This window comes from Neolamprologus multifasciatus, chromosome 7, assembly GCF_963576455.1.
Source record: "Neolamprologus multifasciatus chromosome 7, fNeoMul1.2, whole genome shotgun sequence".
NCBI classification, from domain to species: domain Eukaryota; kingdom Metazoa; phylum Chordata; class Actinopteri; order Cichliformes; family Cichlidae; genus Neolamprologus; species Neolamprologus multifasciatus.
This window is the reverse complement of record NC_140445.1, coordinates 21099154-21122120: the sequence shown is the minus strand read 5'-3', so window position 1 is coordinate 21122120 and position 22967 is coordinate 21099154. Positions and strand designations below refer to the sequence as shown.

Here is a 22967-nt window from a genome sequence, read left to right as displayed (position 1 = left end):
AAAGGATGGATGAATACATTTTATGTTTCATGGGCTAATGAGACAGAAAGGGGTTCACTGTAACACACTGTATGGTGAATTTGCCTGTCCTGCACATCTATAAACTTTCACTGCATTACAGCTGTTACAGGTTTCTTTGCAGAGATGACTGGTGTGCATTCCTCTGAGTTTTCATGCATGCAAGATCCAAATTATTTTTCCATGCACTCATTTCTTCGATTTTTCTCTCCTTTGTTTCAGTCCTCTGCTTTATTTTTTTTTTCTGAAGTTTTAATGGTATTGTGGATGCACACTATACACAATATGCATACTGTACATAGGACTGTCCACTAACCCACTTCCAACACATAGGCACACAGATCATGTGACTCATGCTGTGAAGTGAGACTTCCATTAGTCTTTTTTCCCACTTGCAGTAACAATTACCAAGTTAATCATGTATTTATTTTTTATATTTTTAGGATTCTCTGGAAACACCTTTGGGTCTGCAAACCAGTAAGTGTGGTCCATCCATCTAGTTTTAATTAGTCTTTTTGTGTTTTTTTTTATTTTTTTCTTGTGTGTGTTAATGTGAACTGATAAGTAGACAGACCCACATTTCTCTATTCCTCGCTGGCAGCACTGCATTGTGCCTGTGGTATTTGAACTCTGCTGAAGCTTCCATCTTGCACCGCAGTGCTCCCTATAGAACCTTTCAGATTTAATACCACCTCATCTAACCTCATTTCTTTCCTCTTTTCCATCTTCTTTCTTTCCTCTGTTCCTCATAGTCGCTCATATTCACCATTATTTCACTGCATTATCTTACAGTAAATTTTGAAAGCAATTATTATAATATTGTTTAGTCATATTTAGAAGATATTCAAAAAACTACCCAATGCTGCACTTGCTAAATCTATAGCACATGAAGGGTGTGTGGGTGTGGCTTTTCATTCTCAGCCCCTGTGAAGCTGGTGCTCCTTACTTGGCTGTGCATGGTTTAAATGTTCAAGCAGAGCTTTCTTACTAATTAAACCTAAAACTAATTAAAGTGATTATTTTTTCCTTCCCCTCCTCTTCTCTATCTCTTTTTCTTTCCTGTCATCCTTCAGTTTCACTTTCTACCTTTTTATACTGTTCTCGCTTCATTTTCCATGTGTCACATGGCAGCCAGTGTTTCCCCGGGGTGTGTTCCAGTGGAATGCACTCTGAAGTGTGCAGGAGTGTGTGAAGACAAGGCTTAGTCTATTGGACACATTCACATTCTGTTAATAATCTTTCTCTTTCAGTCTTTTCTGCTTTTCTCTTGTGTCTGCCTTCAAAACTGTATGCATATTACATTCTTTGTATAGACAGGATTGTTGCCAAGTCAAAACTGCCTTTACTTTTATTTCTCAAATCTACAAGGGTTATAATTTTTGATTTTAATAATATTAACAAAAAACCCTCTACTACAATGACACTGGGGAAAAAGACTGAATTAAAATGAAATCCATTCGTGATTATCAAGAAATTATTTGTAGGAACCTTGTATTTGTGTTTAGGCCTTAAAAAGAACGAACAGAAACATTCCACTGTTTTTATTACCCTGTGCTGTGAAAAACTAAACATCTCCATTGACAACTCTAAAACCAGTTTTGAAAGACGTAATCATTGCTAACAATAAATCAAAATACTACAATAAAATATGGCATATCAGTGCTCTTAACAGCAGCTCTCTCCAATGTAAAAACCATTCATCATGTACACTTGTCATTGCTGCCAAGACAAAAGGCAAATGCAGGACTACAAAATCAGACACTTTCACTGAATTCAACGCGTTTTTCATTTGATTTATTTCACAACCAGCCTGGAAAAATGCTGCGGAAAGCAATTAGGACGACATGATGTCAAATCTATAAGAACACTGGGTGGGTGCGTGGGTGGACAAGATGTCATGGTGTCTGTGTTTTGATTTGCTCGTTAGAGGTCATTTTAATAGTCCTGCTGCTGACTTTTTAAACATTCAAAACTCTTTCTCAGTAATGTCTCTCCCTCTCTCTCTCTGATCTCTTTTTACAGATCAAATTCTCAAACATTTTCCAGTTGGAGAAGCTAGTTTTTGTCTTTTAAACCACCTTGAGCTACTGTAGATGCCACTGCGACATTTCTTCTTCTTCACTTAAAGCTCTCTGGGCCATACATTGGGAGAAGCGCAAGGCTGCATTGCGTTTGGGTTGGCTCCTCATAGAGCAGACACATGTTATAACTTCTTGTGATCTTAATATTTTTCTTGGACACAGTTGAATCAAGTTTTGACATGTTTTGACAAGTAAAGAGTGTATAGTTGTCTTCATTGTCACAATATACACACATCAAGGGTTGTTGCCTTACAAGTACAATTTTTGCACTTTGAAAACATGACTTAAAAAAAAAAACCCTGAGCTTTACTTTTAAACCTTTCACTCTTTAACTTTGTAAAGCTGTTAAAACAACATCGAGTCTACTTTTACGTTGCTGCCAATGCAGACTTTGACAGATTAGGTATGTGTGAAAAATGCAAAACTTGGAGGTGTGTATTTAATAGCAAAAACTGATTTTAAAATTTGACTTGTTGAAATAAGACGTTAAAAAATTGTTTTTTGTTTTGTTTTTCCCACCACTAAATCCATCCCTCGGATGTGTATTTTTACATGGAAAACTAAGAATAAATCAAATATTTCAAGTTTTTTTTTTTGTCTACGCTTAATGTGAGCACTGGTAATAATTTGTCTTGCTCTGTTTTCCCATGAAAATAACTGTAGCTGCCTGGATAGAAATCTTTGATGTAAGGTGCTTTCAGTGCCATTGTTAAAGGTGTGTAAAATCGAGCACCGGTCCATGCAGCCTGCCTTTTACAAGGATTTGTGAAAGAATGTGTGGCTCTTAAGAGCGTGGTGCTGTAATAGGATTCCTTTATTTTAGGCCCTCCTTGATATTCCGTGATATTCAACTTCAAGTACTATTATTACAAAGTAGAATCGTTAAGGAGCTACAGAACCCAACCATGAAGTGGCAGACTACATAAACTTACTGATTAGAGTCACAGAATATCTAAAAGATGCAGCGCTTTGCTGACTCAATCTTCTGACATTAACATCGGCACAAAAACTGCACCAATAGCTTAATGGCATGTGTTTCCATGGATGAGCATCTTCTGTAGGAATAATGTACAGGTGGCCCATTACTTGTCTACAAATTGTAATATGATTATAGCTGAGAGAAACTTTCCACTCTCATGCCAGGAGCATAAAAACAGGCATCATCTGAACATCAGTCTCTCTGCTCAGTGACGTTCATTGAAATACACTGACCACAATATAATTGTGAGGAGAAAACATAAAGCTACACTTTAACACGAGTGGGTGGCATGAAGAACAACATTAATTAGTGAACCATGATATGTACCTTATTTTCTTCTTTGCTTCTGGAAGGATGTGAAGGTGGCTGTGGGCAAATGTTGAGGGAGGTCCGTGGCTTGTATCAGAGCCCTGATGTTTGTGGCATGTGGCCCCAGGAAGCAGAGTTACATTGTTAGCTTATGGCTGTGGAGGATGTCACCGTCACTCTGTCAGCCCTTATCTTGCATCTCTCTGCAAACGGATGGCAGACGTCCTGGTGGGCCTGAAGTGGCATGGGAATGTCAGGGTCATGGCATGTGGCCTGTAATAGACACCTGCTAAAAAAGAAAAGCCCACATTCTGTCCTCAATAGATAAAAAGAGCAGGCTGGAGCCTTTGATGGCTTTGGCATCCACAAGTGAAAAATAAGTGGCTATAAATGGATTTTATATGCAAATAATTGGTTAATGAACAATTGAACAATGAAGATCCAAAGAAAATATTCAGCGATTTCAATTTTATTATAAAGAAGAATCCGATTATCAGCATCACATACCTGATCGCACCCAAACCTCTTTGACATCTCAGGTAAAGATTGATAGTTGGACACGATGGCAGATTACAGCAGCACACGGGCTGTTGCAGAGCCTGAAGTCTGTAATGCTTTCAGCTAAACCGGATGAGCTTATGAGATTTTCAGCACCCACTCCACAACTGGCCTCAATGAAAGCATTAAAAGAGGAGCCTTTATTGCAATTATTATTATTTTACCACATGCCTAACCGAAATACTCAGAGGTGATGTGTCTTCTGGTGTCTAATGTCATTGTTCCTGGGGATAAGGAGGGCAGGAGAGTCTCACACTCTGGAGGTTGGCAGCTGTCTTCATGGAATCTGGATAAAAATAGTTTAGTCCAAACCAAACACCCACCCACCCATCCCTCCCCCAGCCCCACCCTCATTCTCGGTTGTCTCCCAGCCCAACCCCCCATTCAGTGATGATTAGCAGCTCCTGAGCACATATTCATCATTGTTGCATGAGCCTTGGTGTGTGTGCTCGTTCGAGTCTTTAGGCATATCTATGAACAGAGTGCTATTTCTACAGTAAATGCTGCTGATTTCCGTCACTAAAGCAGCCCAAGTTGTGCATATTTTAGCAGCTAGCCTGTTTTGAGTCCCTGTTTTGCAAGGTTAGGGTTAACCAAGGCTTTTGTTAGCAGCATCTCTACTGAAGGAGAATGCACAATATGCCCTAATGGGTAATTGTGTTTCTGCAGATAATCCAATAATCCACTAACAGACAACAGAGACCTCACTTCCTATTTCTCCTGCCTTCTGCATGCTTGCTGACTTTGTGGTGCACAATGGATTTACTCCTTAACTATGCTTTTGTGAAATTGTGAAATTTTTCAGTATTTAACAGTAACAGGGAAACGATCAAAAACAGACCACTTGGACCATATTCATTATGTTACGTTAAAGGGGATCTGTCTGTAACGGCTGTCATCAACGGTTCGCAGTGTTGGTGTGTTAGTCTGCCATTTAGTTCCACAAGGAAATATCTCAACAGCTATCAAATGAACAGCCGTGAAGTGGGGTGCAGATATCGCTAGTACTTTGAAGGGATTCAATCAATTCCAATCTCTGTGGTGATTCCTTGGTATTTTCTCCTGTGCCAGCAGTGACATAAACGTTTTCATCCATTGATCAGTGTCAAATTTTTTACAGAGATGTAGGATTTCAAGAGAAATCAATTTAAATGAAATCTCATAACTATTGGATATTTTCTTTTTTATAAAAATGCATTTTAGGCATGTAGACATGGTCAGGGGTAGTGTGCCTAAGTTCAAACTGCATCAGACAGGTTGAAGAAAAGTGATTAAAGTCACTTTGAATGTGACTTGAAATGATTGGTGCCATGGGTCTGACTACTTCAGAAGTTGTTGTGTGTGAAAATGCCAGTAGAGTAGCAATCTGCAGGGTTTACAGACTGGTTTTAAAAAGATGAAATATCCAAAAACCAACAACATTGCATAAAACTGCCTTATTGATGCCAGAGATCAGAAAAGAATGCCCAGACTTCTTTCTGCTGGAACATTCAGATGGTCAGTTCAGAATTTGGTGTAAACAACATGAAACATTAGTACCAGTTCATCATTATTTAAGTGCTTCAGCCTATGTGAATAATGCTGCTGACCATGCCCATTCTTTTACAGACACAGTGTGCCTATCTTCTGATGGCTGCTTTAAGCACAAAGCTCAAATAATTTCAAAGTAGCTTTGTGTAGATGGTAAGTTCACTGTACTCAAATGGTCTCGACAATAACCAGATCTCAATCCAACAGAGCACCTTTGGGATGTGGTGAATTGGATAGATTCGGATCATGGATATTTACCTGACAAATCTGCATGATGTTATCGCGCCAGTATGGATCCAAATCCCAAGAAATGTTCCCGGCACCTTGTTTAATCTGTGCCTTAAAGAATTGAGGCAGATATAAAGGCAAAATGGAGCCCAACCCAATAATAGGAAGATGTAGTCTGTGTAGGGGTGTGGGTTCTGAAACTCTGCACATCTCTCTTGTACACTCAGGAACTGCTATCTTGTACTCCAGGGTTTACTATTTGTATTATTAGATTGGATCCTTTCTTTTTTTTTTTTCTTTTTTTTTTGTGTACAGCCACTGGTACTCTTATACTTATGAGGTGGGAGTGTATGTTCCATATTGTCTTATGTTCTTCAAAAAGAAAACGGCATGTTCAATTTGTCTTTTGTAAAAATGGATGCAGAAAATTTAATAAAAATATCTGGGGAAAAAAAAAATAATAGAAAGATGTACCTAAAGAAAGGGCCTGTGATTCTATAAAACCTTAAATTTTGCAAGTTATTAGTTAAAAATGTCACATCCTGATGCCTTAGTTTGTGACTAAATGTCTGAAGGTGATACAATTATATTTGTACATGTAACAATTTTTCATTTAAGTCTTGAAGCCAGACTGACTCAACAGGAAATGGTTAATGTTACTGAAAAGGGACTTTGTAAAACCAAAATAAAGACTTTTTCTGAAATCAAATCAGCCTGTGACTAAAAACTGAAGAAAAGACAGCATTCTGTCAGAGATGCCTAAAGCCAGAATTCTCCCGCTAGCAAAATAATTTGGTGAATATAAGCACTAAAACTTGTTGAAAAGTGCAAACTCTCAAAGCTGCCAGCGTGACTGTAGGCTCTTGGTCTTGTTTAGCAGCTTTTTCTGCTTATAGCTGAAGGTTGTCTTATTCTTTACCTAAATTACTCTTGCAGTCATTGATGTAGACTGCAAGAATGATTAAGCGTTTTTTTTTTTTTGTTTTTTTTTTTTAAACATCTCACTGGTACAGGCTCAGCTTTTACTTCATACTCTGATTATATTAGATATTTTCATTTTTTCTTGATTGTTGTCACAGTTAAATTGTTTGAAGCGTCGGTGTGTAGAGCCAACTTCTACACCACTGAACACTCTACTCTTTGTTTCACTCTCATCACCTCCAGCTGTTTTTGTCCTGCAGTTGCGGCTGAATGCAATGGTCGCTTTATGCCTATTTCTTAAATGCTACCAACAGCTTTGAGCACTGTAGCAGCACACCGATGAACAGAATGAGTGATAAACAATATCTGAGCCCCCCCAACCTCTCAGGGTTTATCTCTTTTTGTTTTTATTACTTCCCTACTTCAGCTCCAAATCTCCTCTCCTTTTCCCCCCTCTCTGTCTTTAACTCATTCGCAGGGATTATGCAAGGCCTGTGTCATCGCTTAATCGCTTATCTTGATACTTCAAAGGATTTTTTTCCCTTTTTTTTTTTTATTCTCCAAGTTCTAGATTCATGCAAATTTCACTTAGTCTTCCAAGTGCATGCAAAGTATTCAGGCCAGCGCCTTAGCCGAAAAGATCAGTAACATGTGAAACCACAATTTCAACACTTACACTGCATGTGAGTGGATTAGTGAGGAAAGGCTTTAAGCTCTTACCTAATAGACATGATCGTGAATGTCCAGTGTTGCATCAGATGTTAGAGGCACTCAGGTTTTTCAGAAAGGCCAAAAGGCTTGTAACGGCTACTTATGACAGCTGCTGCAGTGAAGCCTTCTGCTGTTCCCCTTTAAACATCATTTTGACCTCACCGGATTTAATATATGAATGTTTTAGAAATATCCACCAAAAAGTATTCTTTATTTTTGGGTCTTTTTCACCCTCTTTTTAAAAATCCTAAATAGAATCTAAAGCTATTTTGAGGAGCCACTGCAAGTGATCTGGTGTTAAAGGAATTTTTATTTGGAGGATATGCATGGATCTATCAAAATATGACCACCTCAACAGCTTTACTGAAGTGTATCACATGAAGAAAGGAGATTTTATGGTGAACTGGATCCTCATCAGATCAGCAGACATTACAAATTCATCTCCGAAGAGTCTAGAGTTCACCATTTCACAGTCAGAGATCCAAAAAAGAAACCCGAAGACCATTGTTACTCTCCCTGGGCACCCAAAATTACTTACAAGATTACTCCAAGACAAGAATGTCAATCACTTTACATCTTTACTTTTACACATTTACTTTTATGTGAAAAGCTTAACTACACATTTAGTCAGTGAGAGATCTTCATCTAAGAGCAATTTCACCAGCATGTCTCCGTTTTTCTACATGATAAAGAAATTATTTTGTATCAGATGAAAGAAACCTGTCAGCATGACTCTTTGGGCTTATTGTAAGACATACAGTGGGGCAAAAAAGTATTTAGTCAGCCACCGATTGTGCAAGTTCCCCCACTTAAAATGATGACAGAGGTCAGTAATTTGCACCAGAGGTACACTTCAACTGTGAGAGACAGAATGTGAAAAAAAAATCCATGAATTCACATGGTAGGATTTGTAAAGAATTTATTCGTAAATCAGGGTGGAAAATAAGTATTTGGTCAATAACAAAAATACAACTCAATACTTTGTAACATAACCTTTGTTGGCAATAACAGAGGTCAAACGTTTACTATAGGTCTTTACCAGGTTTGCACACACAGTAGCTGGTATTTTGGCCCATTCCTCCATGCAGATCTTCTCAAGAGCAGTGATGTTTTGGGGCTGTCGCCGAGCAACACGGACTTTCAACTCCCGCCACAGATTTTCTATGGGGTTGAGGTCTGGAGACTGGCTAGGCCACTCCAGGACTTTCAAATGCTTCTTACGGAGCCACTCCTTTGTTGCCCGGGCGGTGTGTTTTGGATCATTGTCATGTTGGAAGACCCAGCCTCGTTTCATCTTCAAAGTTCTCACTGATGGAAGGAGGTTTTGGCTCAAAATCTCACGATACTTGGCCCCATTCATTCTGTCCTTAACACGGATCAGTCGTCCTGTCCCCTTGGCAGAAAAACAGCCCCATAGCATGATGTTTCCACCCCCATGCTTCACAGTAGGTATGGTGTTCTTGGGATGCAACTCAGTATTCTTCTTCCTCCAAACACGACGAGTTGAGTTTATACCAAAAAGTTCTACTTTGGTTTCATCTGACCACATGACATTCTCCCAATCCTCTGCTGTATCATCCATGTGCTCTCTGGCAAACTTCAGACGGGCCTGGACATGCACTGGCTTCAGCAGCGGAACACGTCTGGCACTGCGGGATTTGATTCCCTGCCGTTGTAGTGTGTTACTGATGGTGACCTTTGTTACTTTGGTCCCAGCTCTCTGCAGGTCATTCACCAGGTCCCCCCGTGTGGTTCTGGGATCTTTGCTCACCGTTCTCATGATCATTTTGACCCCACGGGATGAGATCTTGCGTGGAGCCCCAGATCGAGGGAGATTATCAGTGGTCTTGTATGTCTTCCATTTTCTGATGATTGCTCCCACAGTTGATTTTTTCACACCAAGCTGCTTGCCTATTGTAGATTCACTCTTCCCAGTCTGGTGCAGGTCTACAATTCTTTTCCTGGTGTCCTTCGAAAGCTCTTTGGTCTTGGCCATGGTGGAGTTTGGAGTCTGACTGGTTGAGGCTGTGGACAGGTGTCTTTTATACAGATGATGAGGTCAAACAGGTGCCATTCATACAGGTAACGAGTGGGGGACAGAAAAGCTTCTTACAGAAGACGTTACAGGTCTGTGAGAGCCAGGGATTTTCCTTGTTTGAGGTGACCAAATACTTATTTTCCACCCTGATTTACGAATAAATTCTTTACAAATCCTACCATGTGAATTCATGGATTTTTTTTTTTTTTACATTCTGTCTCTCACAGTTGAAGTGTACCTCTGGTGCAAATTACTGACCTCTGTCATCATTTTAAGTGGGGGAACTTGCACAATCGGTGGCTGACTAAATACTTTTTTGCCCCACTGTAAATGTGGAAAATTATCGAACTCAATAATTTAATGACTTTGGTTTATTGTGAATGGACATGGGAGAGGTCCTTATCAGCAGGAAAAGTTGTAAAACCTGTGAAAATACAGTTAAAAGTCAAGATTATGTTTTCCTTCCCCTTTGTCTAAAGCCACCCAATAACCGAGATTAGTCTTTGCCGGGCCAATACCGGCTCATGGATCTTATGTTTGACACACCCACTTCAAGAGGAAGGTGTGTAGATCTCAAAGAAAACCAGGGTTAATTGTAAAAAGCTGTAGGCCTCTCTTAAAACACCAAATGTTTTAAGAGAGGCCTACAGCTTTGGGGCAATCATAAAGAGAACACTAAACGTCTGTCATTCATACAAACCAGAAGGCTGTTGGGGAAGTTCTTGAGCAGATGAGACCAAAACAGAGCTTTTTGGTTTCTTCAGAACTTTATGCTTGAGGAAATAATATTCCCTCTAATGTATAAGGTGTTGTGTTGTTCCAGCTGGTGTAATAATGGTATTATATGTTGCATTTCTGAATTATTGCCAGTAAATACTAAACAAAGAGAGGACACACAAGTCATTCAAAATCGGCTCTAAAAAAGATTGAATGTTGTGTAAAATACACATAAAAACAGAATGCAATGATTTGCAGATCTTATAAACCCATATTTTATTCACAATAAAACTCTCTCAGGCAAGCTTTCTTGTAATTTCTTTAAAAAGTCTTCAGGAATAGTTTTCCAGGCTTCTTGAATTATATTCAAAGCTCTTGTTTGGATGTCTTTTGTCTGTTTTCTGTCTCAAGGATCTCACACAGCCTCAATAATGTTGATGTCTGAGCTCTGGGGTGACCAGTCAATGTCTAATAGTGCTCCACCGTGTGTTTTTCAATCTAGCTTTGCTGTTACTGCATTGACGGTGTGTTTAGGATCATTGCCATGTCTGACTGGCAGTGGTGCTATGAAAATTATGCCATTGTTTTCCACATGGTCCTGCATGGTGGATCAAAATCTGTACACTTTTCACATAATTTGTTCAGTTTTGACAATAGTCCACTGGCTAAAATTCAACCCCAAACAAAACACGTTTCGCTGACAGTTTAAACCAGAAGTCATATATTTGGATTCATTGCTCCATATGATCTGTTGCCACCGATTTTCATTCCGGTTCTTGTGTGAGTTGGGATTCCTCTGCCCTTTCATCCTGTTTCGTTTCCCTAAGGATGGCTTTTTGACAGCCCCCTTTACACAGCTGATGAGGCTTCATTGTAGATGGCTCATTTGAAGAGCCAGATGCATCTCTCAAGTCCTGTGTTGGGTCTTTGCCTCTCCAAATGTGTTACATTTGTCATGTTTCACAGATTTAACTGAAGAGTGGGACCAAATCATGTGTTTTTGCAACAGGCTGCTAGTAACAAAATGCTTAAAGATAAAATTTAAAATAGTCTCTGCTATCCAATGTGCAAAGAAAACTTTGAAAGCCCTATTCACCTTTTGTATTTCTCACAATGTTATCAAGATTCACTTTTGTAAGTACTATAATAAACTGTACAAGTCCTATATATTATTATATAAATGATTGTTTCTGTTATTAAATAATGCATTATTAATTTACTGGTTATAAATGAGCAATCTTATAATAAGACCTCTCCAGACTGAGAGTCATTCCTCTGAGCGGTTCAATCAGTTGACCATTTATCTTGTGGCGCATCGTCTATTTATTAACTGCAAATTTTAAATTAATTTAAAAATGAATGTTTCATCAGTTGAATTTTTCATTAGAACATTTTAATGTGATCACAACAAGGTAGAAAAAACCCAGGCCACTCACAATGTGCTGTCGTTTATAGTTGTTTATATCACCTGCCTACTGGATTTCCAGGCCTTCTGTGAGGTCAATGAAGTTGTGCTACCGTGAGGAGAAAAATTATGACATCAAAGCGGCGCGAGTCTTGTGTTTTTATTAATGTGAGCTAAAGGTTTTAATATTAACAGAAGTTAATGATGGACATGTCTGATGAGGTGTTTAGTAGTTGAACTCGTAATTGCACAAAGGATCTGGATGCATTCCCTGCTCGAGTTTACTACAACATGTTGGAGGTGTGGGGTCTGTCACGTGCTGTAATTACACAGTAGACAGTTAAAGCTTGCCCTGTACTTATGTATCCCTGCCCCAGTTTATTTTATGCGATGTTCAGCACTCAAACAGCATCATTAATTTAAATGGAAAATTCCACAATGGTGTATGCTAAGCAGTAATTGTCCTCATTCAAGGCTCAGCTGGACAGCCCAGATGTACATGTTTATAAATCAATCTCTTACATAATTGTAGGGGTTGCAGTGTGTTTGTCAGGGCTAAAGCTTAGCAGTGATTTATCTGCTTTGTTGCAGCATTTTGTTTTTAAATAGATGTTACGTAATATTTTCTGGATGGTTCCTGCAGGCACTGAAAAGTCTTAAAAAAGTACTAGATTAAGCTTCCTCCATAAGGGTCAGCTATATGCTTTGATGTTGCTAGTAGCAGCTAGCAGACCCCGCATCTTAAAGTGACAGATTAAAAATGAGCCAGTATTAATTGATGCTCACAAACACAGCTTAGATTTCTTGGCATTTCTGGGTCCTTGTTGTGTCTCAGCTCCTCGCCCTGGAGCTTTTTTAAATATTGGGTACATCTCCAACCGTTGCCCTTTGTGTAAAGACGTAGCTTTGTGAAAAAAATCCCAAGTAACATATAACATTTGTTTTTATTTGTATTTTTCTTTTATTATATATTAAATCTGTAGTTGTTTTTCCTTAGATAAAGCCTAATAATACTGGAATCAGGCATTTTTTTTAATTGTAAAAGATAACGGGTTGTTAAACCCACTGTCCCACAAATAACAGTCCCACAGTTAAAAATGCTGTAGGAAATCCTTCATGTCCCCAGTGTTTGAAAACCATTTCTACATCCCATTCACAGATTACACTAGGTTGTAGCTCAGGCCATCCACTAATTGAAAGGTAGGTTGTTCAATTCCTGGCTGCCCCAGTGCCTTTTGGGCAAGATACCGAACCCAAAGTTGCTCTTTGATGTTTTTATCTGTTTGTGAATGTTAAATAGAAAGCACTTAGGTGTAGAAAAAAATTGCTTTGTGTGAATGGGACACGTTTGAGTGTTCCAGTAGAGTAGAAAAGCATTTAGTGTGTCCAAACCATGAGAATCAACATGGTGCAGTTGTTATAAATATGTACACCAAGCTAGGACTGGCTTTGATCCTCTTTTGCCTTCAGAACTGCTATAATTCTTTGTGCCACAGATTTACAAGGTGCTGGAAACATTTGTCAAAGACTTTGGTCCATATTAACACAACAGCATCACACAGTCACTGTATATCAATGATGTGAATCTTTCATTTCACCTCATCCCAGAGTTGCTCTATTTGTTTGAGATCTGGTGGCTGTGGTGATGATGCTCTTCTGCATACCTTGGTTTTAATAAAGCATTATTTGAGTTATTGTTACCTTTCTATCGGCTCAAAGCAGTCTGGCCTTTCTGCTCTGACCTCTGGCATCAACAAGGCATTTTCATCAAGAGTACTTCCATGTGTTTGTGCAGGGACGTCTCACTAAATCAGCAGTTTCGGAAATACTCAGATCAGCCCATCTGGCAACGACAACCATGCCACATTCAGAATTTTATTAATCACCTTTCTTCTCCATTCTGATAGTCAGTTTGAAAATCGTCAGGTCGACTTGACAATCTCTCCATACTTAAACGCTGGCATCGTGGGACTATTAATAGAAATGTCTGGTTCCAAAGATAAAGCGATGCAGTGATTATTTGGTATTACAAATAGGGACAGGTGGATACTGCAGCACCCTCACAGAGACTCTGAGCCGTGTAAATATAGCTGTGAATGTGCAGTTCAGGAATGCGACCGGGATAGCATTGACAGTCGAGGCTCAAACTGACTCAAGTAACTGAACACACACAGAGGCTGCTGGACAAAACCCTTTTTTTACACATGGCCTTCCACGCGTCACTCTGGTGTTTCTTTAGTCTCCCGCGACCGCGTGTAAGATTTTGTTTCGTAAATGGACATATTTTGTTATTTTAAAGCTGGACAGTCGGTGTCCTCCATTGCAGAGGTGGTTCTCTGAGATATGGGGTCACAAGCGATGAACAGAAAATTAAAAGAACCCAACAAAGGGCTGTGAGACGTCCTGTGAGACTCGTGGCGGAGGTGAGAAGGGGAAAAATCCATACTGTTCAGCATATGTGTCCTCTTGCATACAAATTACTTGACTAAACTCACACATTTTGTGCTCATGGGATAGAAAAATAATTCCAAACCCAATGAGAGTTTTGAATGTCAGAATTTAAGTTGATTATTTCTCTGTTAACTGTTTCATATGCTTTGAAGATGAAATCCTTTGGAATTTGGGTTATGTCTATGCATGTATACCTCCAGTTTGGATGACAGAACACATAAATGAGTAACAGTGAAGACAAAATTTGTCTGATTGACACAAAAAAGAAAGAAAGAAACCAGTAGTAACTTTTACCTGCAAAATCCTCAAATGCACCAAATATGCATTAATAAGCAACCAAAAGTAGTCCCTAACCAGTGCACTTGTTTTTCTCCTATTTAAATAACATCTTTAAAAAAAAAAAAAGGTTCCTAGCTGTTCTAATACAAATGCAACTATTTGACAGTGACCCATTTTTTAAAGATTTGTGTGATGCAGACAGGAGAAAAGAAAAAAAAAAAAGAATTAAGACATGGCATTGACTGACAAAACAAAAAACACAGATATTCCCAGCTTAATATTTTATAATTGAAAATATTTAAAAAGTGGGTTTATTCATTCATTTTGCATCTCAGATTTCTGAATCCATGTACAGCTGTGGTCTCCAAATCCCAACAGTCTGCATCGGAGAGCTTTTGATCTGCAATGGGAATAAGTACGATGTACGCCCCTGCACACCATTCATGTGAAAATGTTCCTATTGTTTTGTGCAGTTTGAGTCTTTCCAAAATTATTTTTAAGCTAATATTGTGCATACAAAAAGTTAGAAATATGCACACAGATTTTTCTATAGGATACATAGAGCAATTTGTAGAAAGAGCTCTCAACTCTGCAGGCTGAGAACAAAGTCCCCGGCTAGAGGTTAAAAAAAGAATAAGCATAAGCTTCATGCACTAAACAACAGTAAAATACAAAATGGCTTGAGAGAATTTAGTACACACTCAATTATTTACAATGCAGTTTGTGATTTGTAAAATTCAGCATATTAATATGGATGATTCTGTGTACACAACGTATCTGTGAGGTAGTTAAGATCATTTTCGACCCACTTTTTCCTCTAAATACCAATATACGTGTGGAAAAAGGCATACACTGGTTTTTGTGTGTATTTGTGTCTGTCTATACATCTGACCCCAGGTGTTCAGTAGTTTCAGCTCTACTGACTGCAAAGAATCTACAGAAAACATTTGTGTTTGCTGCTTTCTTAAATCAAATTCAAGTGAAAATGATATACTGTCTGAGCACACGAGCCCATGCCATATTTTACTGCATTCTTGGACTTTATCTTTTTAAATCCCTTCTTGTCCTTTTTTTAATGTCCCATATTTACTTTGCTTTACTGCCATCAGCAAAATATGACATAATTGCACACATAAAGTAGTAATATCCATACCAGTGTTACAAGAATCTACTGTGTGCTCTGCTGTGTATGTGAAGCCTGGGGGATTTGTGCGTATGCATGCAGGCTTTCAAGATTTTTTCAGTTCAGCTCTTAAATTCTGCCTGTCTTTGTTCTGGTTCAGAGCATGCTTGGTCCTTTGATTTGTACACATTGAAAGAAAACACCATCCATCATAGAGAAAAACACCCCGAAGTGACACATATGGATGAATGTATGCTGGGCAGCAAGGAACCATCAGCTCAGTGGTCTACTAATAAAATCAATACATTTATCAGTGGAAATAATCAGCTTCTTTTTTCTTTCATGGTAAAAAGTACAAGAAACTACACCCTCTTTGAAGTGAAGGTTTTTACATGTGAGGACTGAATAAGAATAATACTAGCAGGTCTTATGATTATGGAAATGCAACCTGAGATGAACTACAAAACTTATGTGTCATTACTTATTTAACAAAATAAATCCTGCAGAAGCATTGCGTTACTTTCATAGTAGGGGCCAGGTGCTGCAAATCAAATGCACTTGATTAACTGAACCAGTGTATGCATCTCTGTAAAAGCAGAATTTTGGGGACTTTGGAGTATTCGGGAGTGTGTTAACACAATACCAAGGAGGAAAAATATCAGCAATGATCTTGAAGAAATAGTTATTGGTGCCCATCAATCTTGGAAGGGTTATAAGACCATTTCCAAACAGTTCGATGTCCATCATTCTATAGTGAGGAAGATTATTCACAAGTGGAAAATATTCAAGACACCAAATTTCCCAAGAGATACAGGCCTCAGGCGCTACAGGCCTCAGTTAGCATCTTAAATGCCGAAGTTCATGACAATTAGAAAAAGACTGAATACATTTTTCTTTTTGTTTGGAAGGGTTGCCAGAAAATGATTCGTTCCTCCAGAAAAACCCAGCTTACAGCTTATGTTTGCAAAGTTGCATCAAATAAGCTACAAGACTTCTGGAACATTGTTCTCTGAACAAGTGAGGCCAACGTGGAAATGTCTGGTCTTAATCCACAGCACCATGTTTGACACAAAAACAAACCCAGCATATCAGCGCAAAAACCAGCTATAAAGCACGGTGGTGGAGGGGTGATGATTTGGGCACCTTGCAGTCACTGAGTTGACCATAAACTCCGTAAACCAAAGTATTCTAGAGTCAAATGTGAGGCCATCTGTCTGGCAGCTAAAGCTTGGCTAAATTACAGCAGAACAAGAATCCCGAACCGCAAAACTACAACAGGGTGGCTTAAAAAAGTCCAGATCTCAACCTGATTGAAATGTTTAAGAAATTTGTATAAAGTGACATTGTGTGATGTGTGTTGTTCATCTCAGGTTGTATTTACCTTATCGTAAGACCTGGTAAGGACCAGATAATCCTTTATTAATTCCTTATATATCAAACCTTAAGGTGTCCTTTCTTTTTACCGTGACTATATAGGATTGCTCACTGAATTAAAATGTATATAAAGGTTATAATTTGCAAATAAGTTTTCAACATCTGCAGGTGTTAGTAGTATAGTAGTATGTTTTTTTTTTACGTGTGTTTAAAAAAAAAAAAAAAAAAGCAAGACTGTGCATAATATTTCTATATTTTATTAGGCATGAAAAAGACCTCTTTATATTATATATATATATATATATATTTATTTTTTTTTTTTCTGAGGGTTTGTTTCCCCAGTGGTGTGCATTTTCACAGTTTTAAATATTTTACCAGAACTGACCCATTTTCAAGTATTGGTGTAAAAGTCAAAGCGGAACAGAAAAAAATTCCCAAAAAACACATTCGGCCTGAACTGTTTCAGTGCTGTATTTCCAGAAAACAAACCAAAATGAAAGGAGGGACACACTTAGTTGCTCCTATTATCTTTTGGGCTACATTTAAAAGACGACTTATAATCGCTGACATGAGGAGAACAGCACAATGGAGCAGCACCTGTGGAATACTAACTTTCGTGGGGTATGGCCAAAAGTAAAAGCCGGAAAATGAAGGCAGGTGGTCCTGAGTGTGAACTCAATTTGAATTTAGTTCACTAGATAACTAAATAAGGAAATGAAACAAAGCTAGCAGTCCTCACAGGAACTGTAAAGGGTGTGGGTTTAGGAGAGGAAACACTCACTTGGCACAGCCCTACTAGCATGGCTATATTCGTAATGTTGCTCTGGAAATACAAACATGCATTCAATAAAAAACAACCAAAGAAACAGGTCTGTCACTAAGTGCCAAGAGCTTTTTGAGTTCACATGTCTCTAAAAACAATGCATAGTTTTGGCTTTGTCCAATTTTGGCACCTTTGTTTTTTCACCATTTGTACAGCAAAAGTACAACATTGTGGTTTTGTTTTTCTGTGGCTTAGTCAAGGAAGCACATACAGCATTTTTGAAGTTTCCGCACAAACACAAAACACACATTTTCATCTACACAAAGCTCAAAAGATTGAGACACACACAGAAGACAATTGGTGCCCTTTGCCTTCAGTATTACATAAATGCTGTTGATAGCTGGCAGGCACCCACTCGGTGAACCCGGTACTTTAATTCTCTCTGATCTTAATACAATACAATTACAATACAATGTTTACATGCTGCGAAGCATTTCCTGTTTTCTAGTAAACAGGCGTGCTGCTGAATATGGCTTGTGCATGTGTTCAGACGGTCCACGTGCCGGGTTGATAAATGAGTTCTCACTGCCAATGTGACACTGCTGTGACAAACAGATACCAAGCCAGGCTGGTTCCTTCGCCTCGGGGTGATTTTGTGTGTTTGTGAGGGCAAGCTCATTTTATGACAAGGACACAACCTTCCCTGCCCTCTGCTTATATGTGTGTGAATGAGATGGGTGAATAGAGAGAGAAAGACAGAGGGAGGGTCATGACTCAACAACAGCATAAGCACATGAGTGAAACTCCTCATCTTGCCTAAATCCTCCCAGCGGGAATTAAAGCACACACACACACTGAAAGTCAGTGACTGCGTGTCAGCACTTAATTACATTACACGTGGTCCAACTTGAGTACGATCCACGGTGTCCATCGGTCATCGCGAGGCTTTCCGCGGAGCAGACGGGCCGCTTATTGTCCGAGAGAGGTCGTGGGTTCGCAGCATGAGCGGCATCACCTTCACTACAAGCCACAAGCTGAAGCAACTTGACATCCAAGTTCTCTGAAAATGCCAGTGTTATTTTTAAGCTGCTGCAAAGATCTAAGTTGGATCCGGTTTGTTGTCACCTTCACATTCAGCATCCCCCGCTCCCCAACCCTCCACCCAGCCGCCTGCTCTTTGCTCGAGGTAAACGCAGATGTTACCCGTCACCTTAATTAAACTCCGCTCCTATGTGGAACAGATCATGATTATTTACATTTGTGTTTGCCTGCTTTCTCACGTGAAAGTGGCTGATGTGGGGCCACTGAAGGACCGGACCAAGTCTGGTGGTATACAGCGTATAATGCTTGGACTCTGAAACAGCAGCCCAGTGACCTTTGTGAAATGCACGAGCAGATCAGCCTTGAATGCAGATGATTTCTTTAGTTGGCGCTGAACACACAGAGACTGGGGAGGGGGCGGAAGGAAATTGCAAGATGCTTCGAACAACTGGAAGTGAAAAACTGTCTACACAACCCATAGTTTTTTTGGGATACCATTGATAAGTAAATGACCCCTGTCCCCCTCCTCCCTTATTGCCAAATTTAGCCTGTTTCTTCACGCTTTTGCAAGCAGTTTCAGTTCACCACGAAAGCCCTTCTCAAAGATTAGCACTTAAATACGCATCGTTTCATTGACCGTTGATCTTGAGCTGACCAGAGCCCGTTCCTTATGTGTGTGTGTGTGGTGGGGTGGGGTGGGGGGGGGTTTCGTGTGCCAGCGGTGAAATAAAAAAAGACGGGCCCCACATTTCTGCAGCAAGAGCTAAGGAGAAGTGGGTCATCTATATGCCAACTGAGCATCAAACTCGCATGCCTCCTGCTCTGCTTTTGCAGCCTCGACAGCAGATGAAAAAAATAAATAAAAGAGGCAGAGAGGAAGTGAACAAGTGTGCGAGTGGGAGGAGGAGCACTGGTGGTAGATAAAGATTAGAAGTGATTGAGGGTGAGGGACGGGGGGGGGAAACAAACAGAAAAGTCTGTTAACATAGAAGACAAATGATTGGATTAAATTAGATGGAAGGCAAATTAATGGCAGCAGCAATAAAAACGCGATACCCGTGAGATGACAAAAAGATTGCAGGAGAAAAAAACAAAAGACAGACTGCTGTTTTCATTGACCACTTATTAAAAAATATTTCCCTTCTTATTTATAACAGATATTGATTGCTCAATGTGAGCAATGTGATGAGGAGGCGAGACAGGATGGGTGGAAAAAAAAGATTTGAGAAGGGAAGGAAGTAACAAGGGGCCCTGAGATGGCGTAATATCGAGAAAAGAGAACTTGTTTTCTGCTACTTTGCTAAAATAGTAAAGGTTTGAGTAAAATAAGTGAAATGAGGTCAGCTGTGGAGTTTTTTATGCTCAAGTTGTTACTGCATGTTTTTGTGTGTGTGCTGAGGGCTGCTGATGAGACTCGCCTCTCTGTATGTCCATCTGCACAGAGCATCTCCTCTCTTGCATAAAGCACTTGAAACACAGCTCAGCTAGTTAGCTCGGTTGTGTAACTGTGTCTGTGCATAATACCAGTTGCGTTTGTTAAGACAATAGATTCAGCAGGTAAATGAAACCCACAAGCCAAGATCTGAGACCCGAGTTTTTCCTCAGTGCTGTGGTTCCTGTCCTAAACCCACACGTGCCAGCGCCAACAGTCTGGAAGGAACGGGCATGAGTTTACCACATACTGCATTGCACTTTGTTTAAGGCTAAGAAGTTCGCAGTGGAAAGCAATGTAATGTAAGGCAGCATGGATTGAATGTCTTGCATGTTTTTTTTTTCTTTAAAAAGTACTAAAATCTAGTATGTCACCCAATGCAATTTGTCATGTAGAGAACACAGCAATAACATCAAATACAATTAAATACGCTTCTCTTCCAGTCCATAAATTAAAAAAACAAAACACAACTGATGCTTGTTCATGACCTTTGTGCATATCCACCTGCACACGCACGGTCATAGAAAAACTTCGGTCCGCCCTGGACTCCCAAACCCTACGTCGGTTGGCTCAAACAATTATACAGTACTGTAAAAAAAAACCAAAAAAAACAAAATGCTCTCTTTCGTTTTTGCAGTTTAGCACAGTGAGACCCGACCAAGTCTGAAGGTAGAATAGTTGCATTTTCTCCGTTTTCAAAAGTGCCTTTAGAAAGTGTTCAAGCCCGTACCTCAAAGCAACAGCTGGTCTTTTGTTTTCTGAGAGCTGGTTTCATTTTCAAACATGAGAGAATATAGAGACAGAAAAAAAGAAGAGTTAAAGCAGTGAGAGCTGGTGAGGAGCAGGAGTAAAAGAAAGAAACCAAAGAAGATGATACTGTTAAGGTATCCAAGGCCAGTCAGTGAAAGTCAGAGGGAAAACAGGTCAGTATTTAGGTGGGATGACCACCACAGGGTCACCAGTCTTTGGCCGCCACATCAGCACCTGGGCGTCGTTGGCATTGGGCTTGATCATGGCGTTGGGGGGGATGGGCTCATTCTTTCCCAGAATCTGTGGCTGTACCTGGGCCACGGGCTCTTTCAGAACGGCCCTTTGACCCAGCGGCTTCTCCGGGTCCACTTTTATGTCAAGCCGCATCCTCCAGCGGATCGTCTGCAGGACCAGCGTCTCTGAGGTGGCCTGATTGATGGCCACGAGCCAAGTCGTGAAGCTCTGGTCGCGGAAGATGCTACTGAGCTGAGGCACATTGCTGTCGCTGACGGGCACTCCCCAGGTCACGCTGGGGTAAAAATTGTCATTCATACTGACTACGAATTTGCTGTCCTTCTTGGTGGGGCCTATGACGGTGCAGGTTTCAGTAGTGTTTCCGTACCACGGGTAGTTGACGCCGTCTGAGTCGCTGATGGCCTGGATCTTGCCGTCACGCAGATCAGGGAGTTCCCAACTTGACCTGGAAGTTGAAAGGAGGCACAGATGAGGATTCACAGACACCGATCCTTTATTGAAAATCATTTGTTTTTGAAGGGAAAACTGGATGTAAGCACATGTAAAATGTTATATAATAATGCTTAACAGGGTATGAAAGACGCAGCACAGTAATCTGACCTTTTATCTTAGGTCATTTGACCCCTTTAAAACACTGATAAAAATGATGAAGAACAGTAAATACACAATAAATGGAACCACAAGTGTGGCCTTCTCCTCAGTTGATAGATTTTTCTGTCTATCTACCAAACGCAGGACAGGAACAATAAATTGGATCAAAGTCTCACAGCTGGATGCTTCCAGCAGTAACGTCCCGCTGAGCTGGAACCCAATACAGTGATGAAATATTTTGACATGCACAGCGGGCGACACCGAACGACTTAAGCGACCCTGCACCTCTGCTCTGTCCACCTATCGATTTTCCGCCCACAGCAGGAAAAAGATTACCTTTCGTTCAAAGAAACCGAGGCTCAGCAGAACAGAGATAACAGTGCGATCACCAGCCCGCATGACTTACTAGCCTGCTACGCCTGGCCTCACATTGTGATTTATGAATTCACCCAGGGGGGTTGGTGAGATTAGCATGTCAGGCATGCTAATAGCAGGCCCGTGTGTGTCTGCGTGCAAATGTGCATTCCTGTTCTGAAGGATCCCTTCATCCGCTAATATGATGCCTCCCAAACATTTTGCAGCAACTCTCCATTTTGTCATGAACTCACACATTTCCTCAATTCAAATTATTTGACACCTTCTGTTGAAAATTCTTCCAATTCATCATTTATGACTGCATGATTTACCGTAAACCTCAAGCTTGTGTTTCATTTCATTGAGTGTAAAAAAGCACATGTATCAGAGGAGGATTAACCTAGAGCTGCGGGCTCATCTACACGCTGAGGAACTTTGATCACGCCTGGGGAAAGCACTGCAGAGATAGGGCTTACTTCCTGTTTGCGCCTTCACTGCCTGCTTTGTCACAAGCAAATGGCCTCCCATAGGTCGTGTTTGTGACACAACCACAGACACGCTAAAATGATTCACCCACTTATTTTTTTTTCTTTGTTCTTTTTTTAAACAGCTGCTAGCCCGTTTTTTACACCGTGACTTGTGAGCATGTCAGTTTCTGTATAATGTTACGTGTGCAAGACCATAGATACAAATATCTAAATTATCATCTATATTTGGAAAGCAGAAGAGTTTTAACATGTAACTCTCAGAGTTAGCGTGAATAAAGACAGTCTCTGTTTCCCAGACATAGATTGAGATGAGTGTTAGACTAAAAACTTTGTTTCAAAGGAGAAGCTCGCTGGATTTAAATGTTCAGTCTAGCCTTAGGCCTAATCCATGTCTGAGAAAATGGCTAAAAAGGTGTAAATGGCTAAAAGTATTACAGAAATACTGAATGCGTGGTGATAGATAGGCAATAAAAAAAAAAAAACGTTTAAAGAAATGGATCAGTGGAAAATTGAGCAACTTGACCAAGATACTGAGTTTAACTGTATGACAAATTCTTTGCAAAAACCCCCA

The 22967-nt window shown here is 39.9% G+C and overlaps 2 protein-coding genes across 3 annotated transcripts in view; one reads left to right on the top strand and one right to left on the bottom strand.

The window, feature by feature from the left end:
• LOC146514193 (nuclear pore complex protein Nup214-like) overlaps positions 1-19485 on the top strand; it is a 51646-nt gene extending 32161 nt beyond the window's left edge. The window contains 2 exon segments of the mRNA XM_085168924.1: positions 462-495; positions 2041-19485. Coding sequence (XP_085025050.1) covers positions 462-495; positions 2041-2077 — 71 coding nt within the window. The 3' untranslated portion in view covers positions 2078-19485.
• LOC146514192 (protein FAM78A-like) overlaps positions 17597-22967 on the bottom strand; it is a 15279-nt gene continuing 9908 nt past the window's right edge. For both annotated transcript variants that reach the window (XM_085168928.1, XM_085168929.1), the window contains exon 3: positions 17597-21408. In XM_085168928.1, coding sequence (XP_085025054.1) covers positions 20883-21408 — 526 coding nt within the window. In that variant the 3' untranslated portion in view covers positions 17597-20882. The remainder of the gene's footprint in view (positions 21409-22967) is intronic.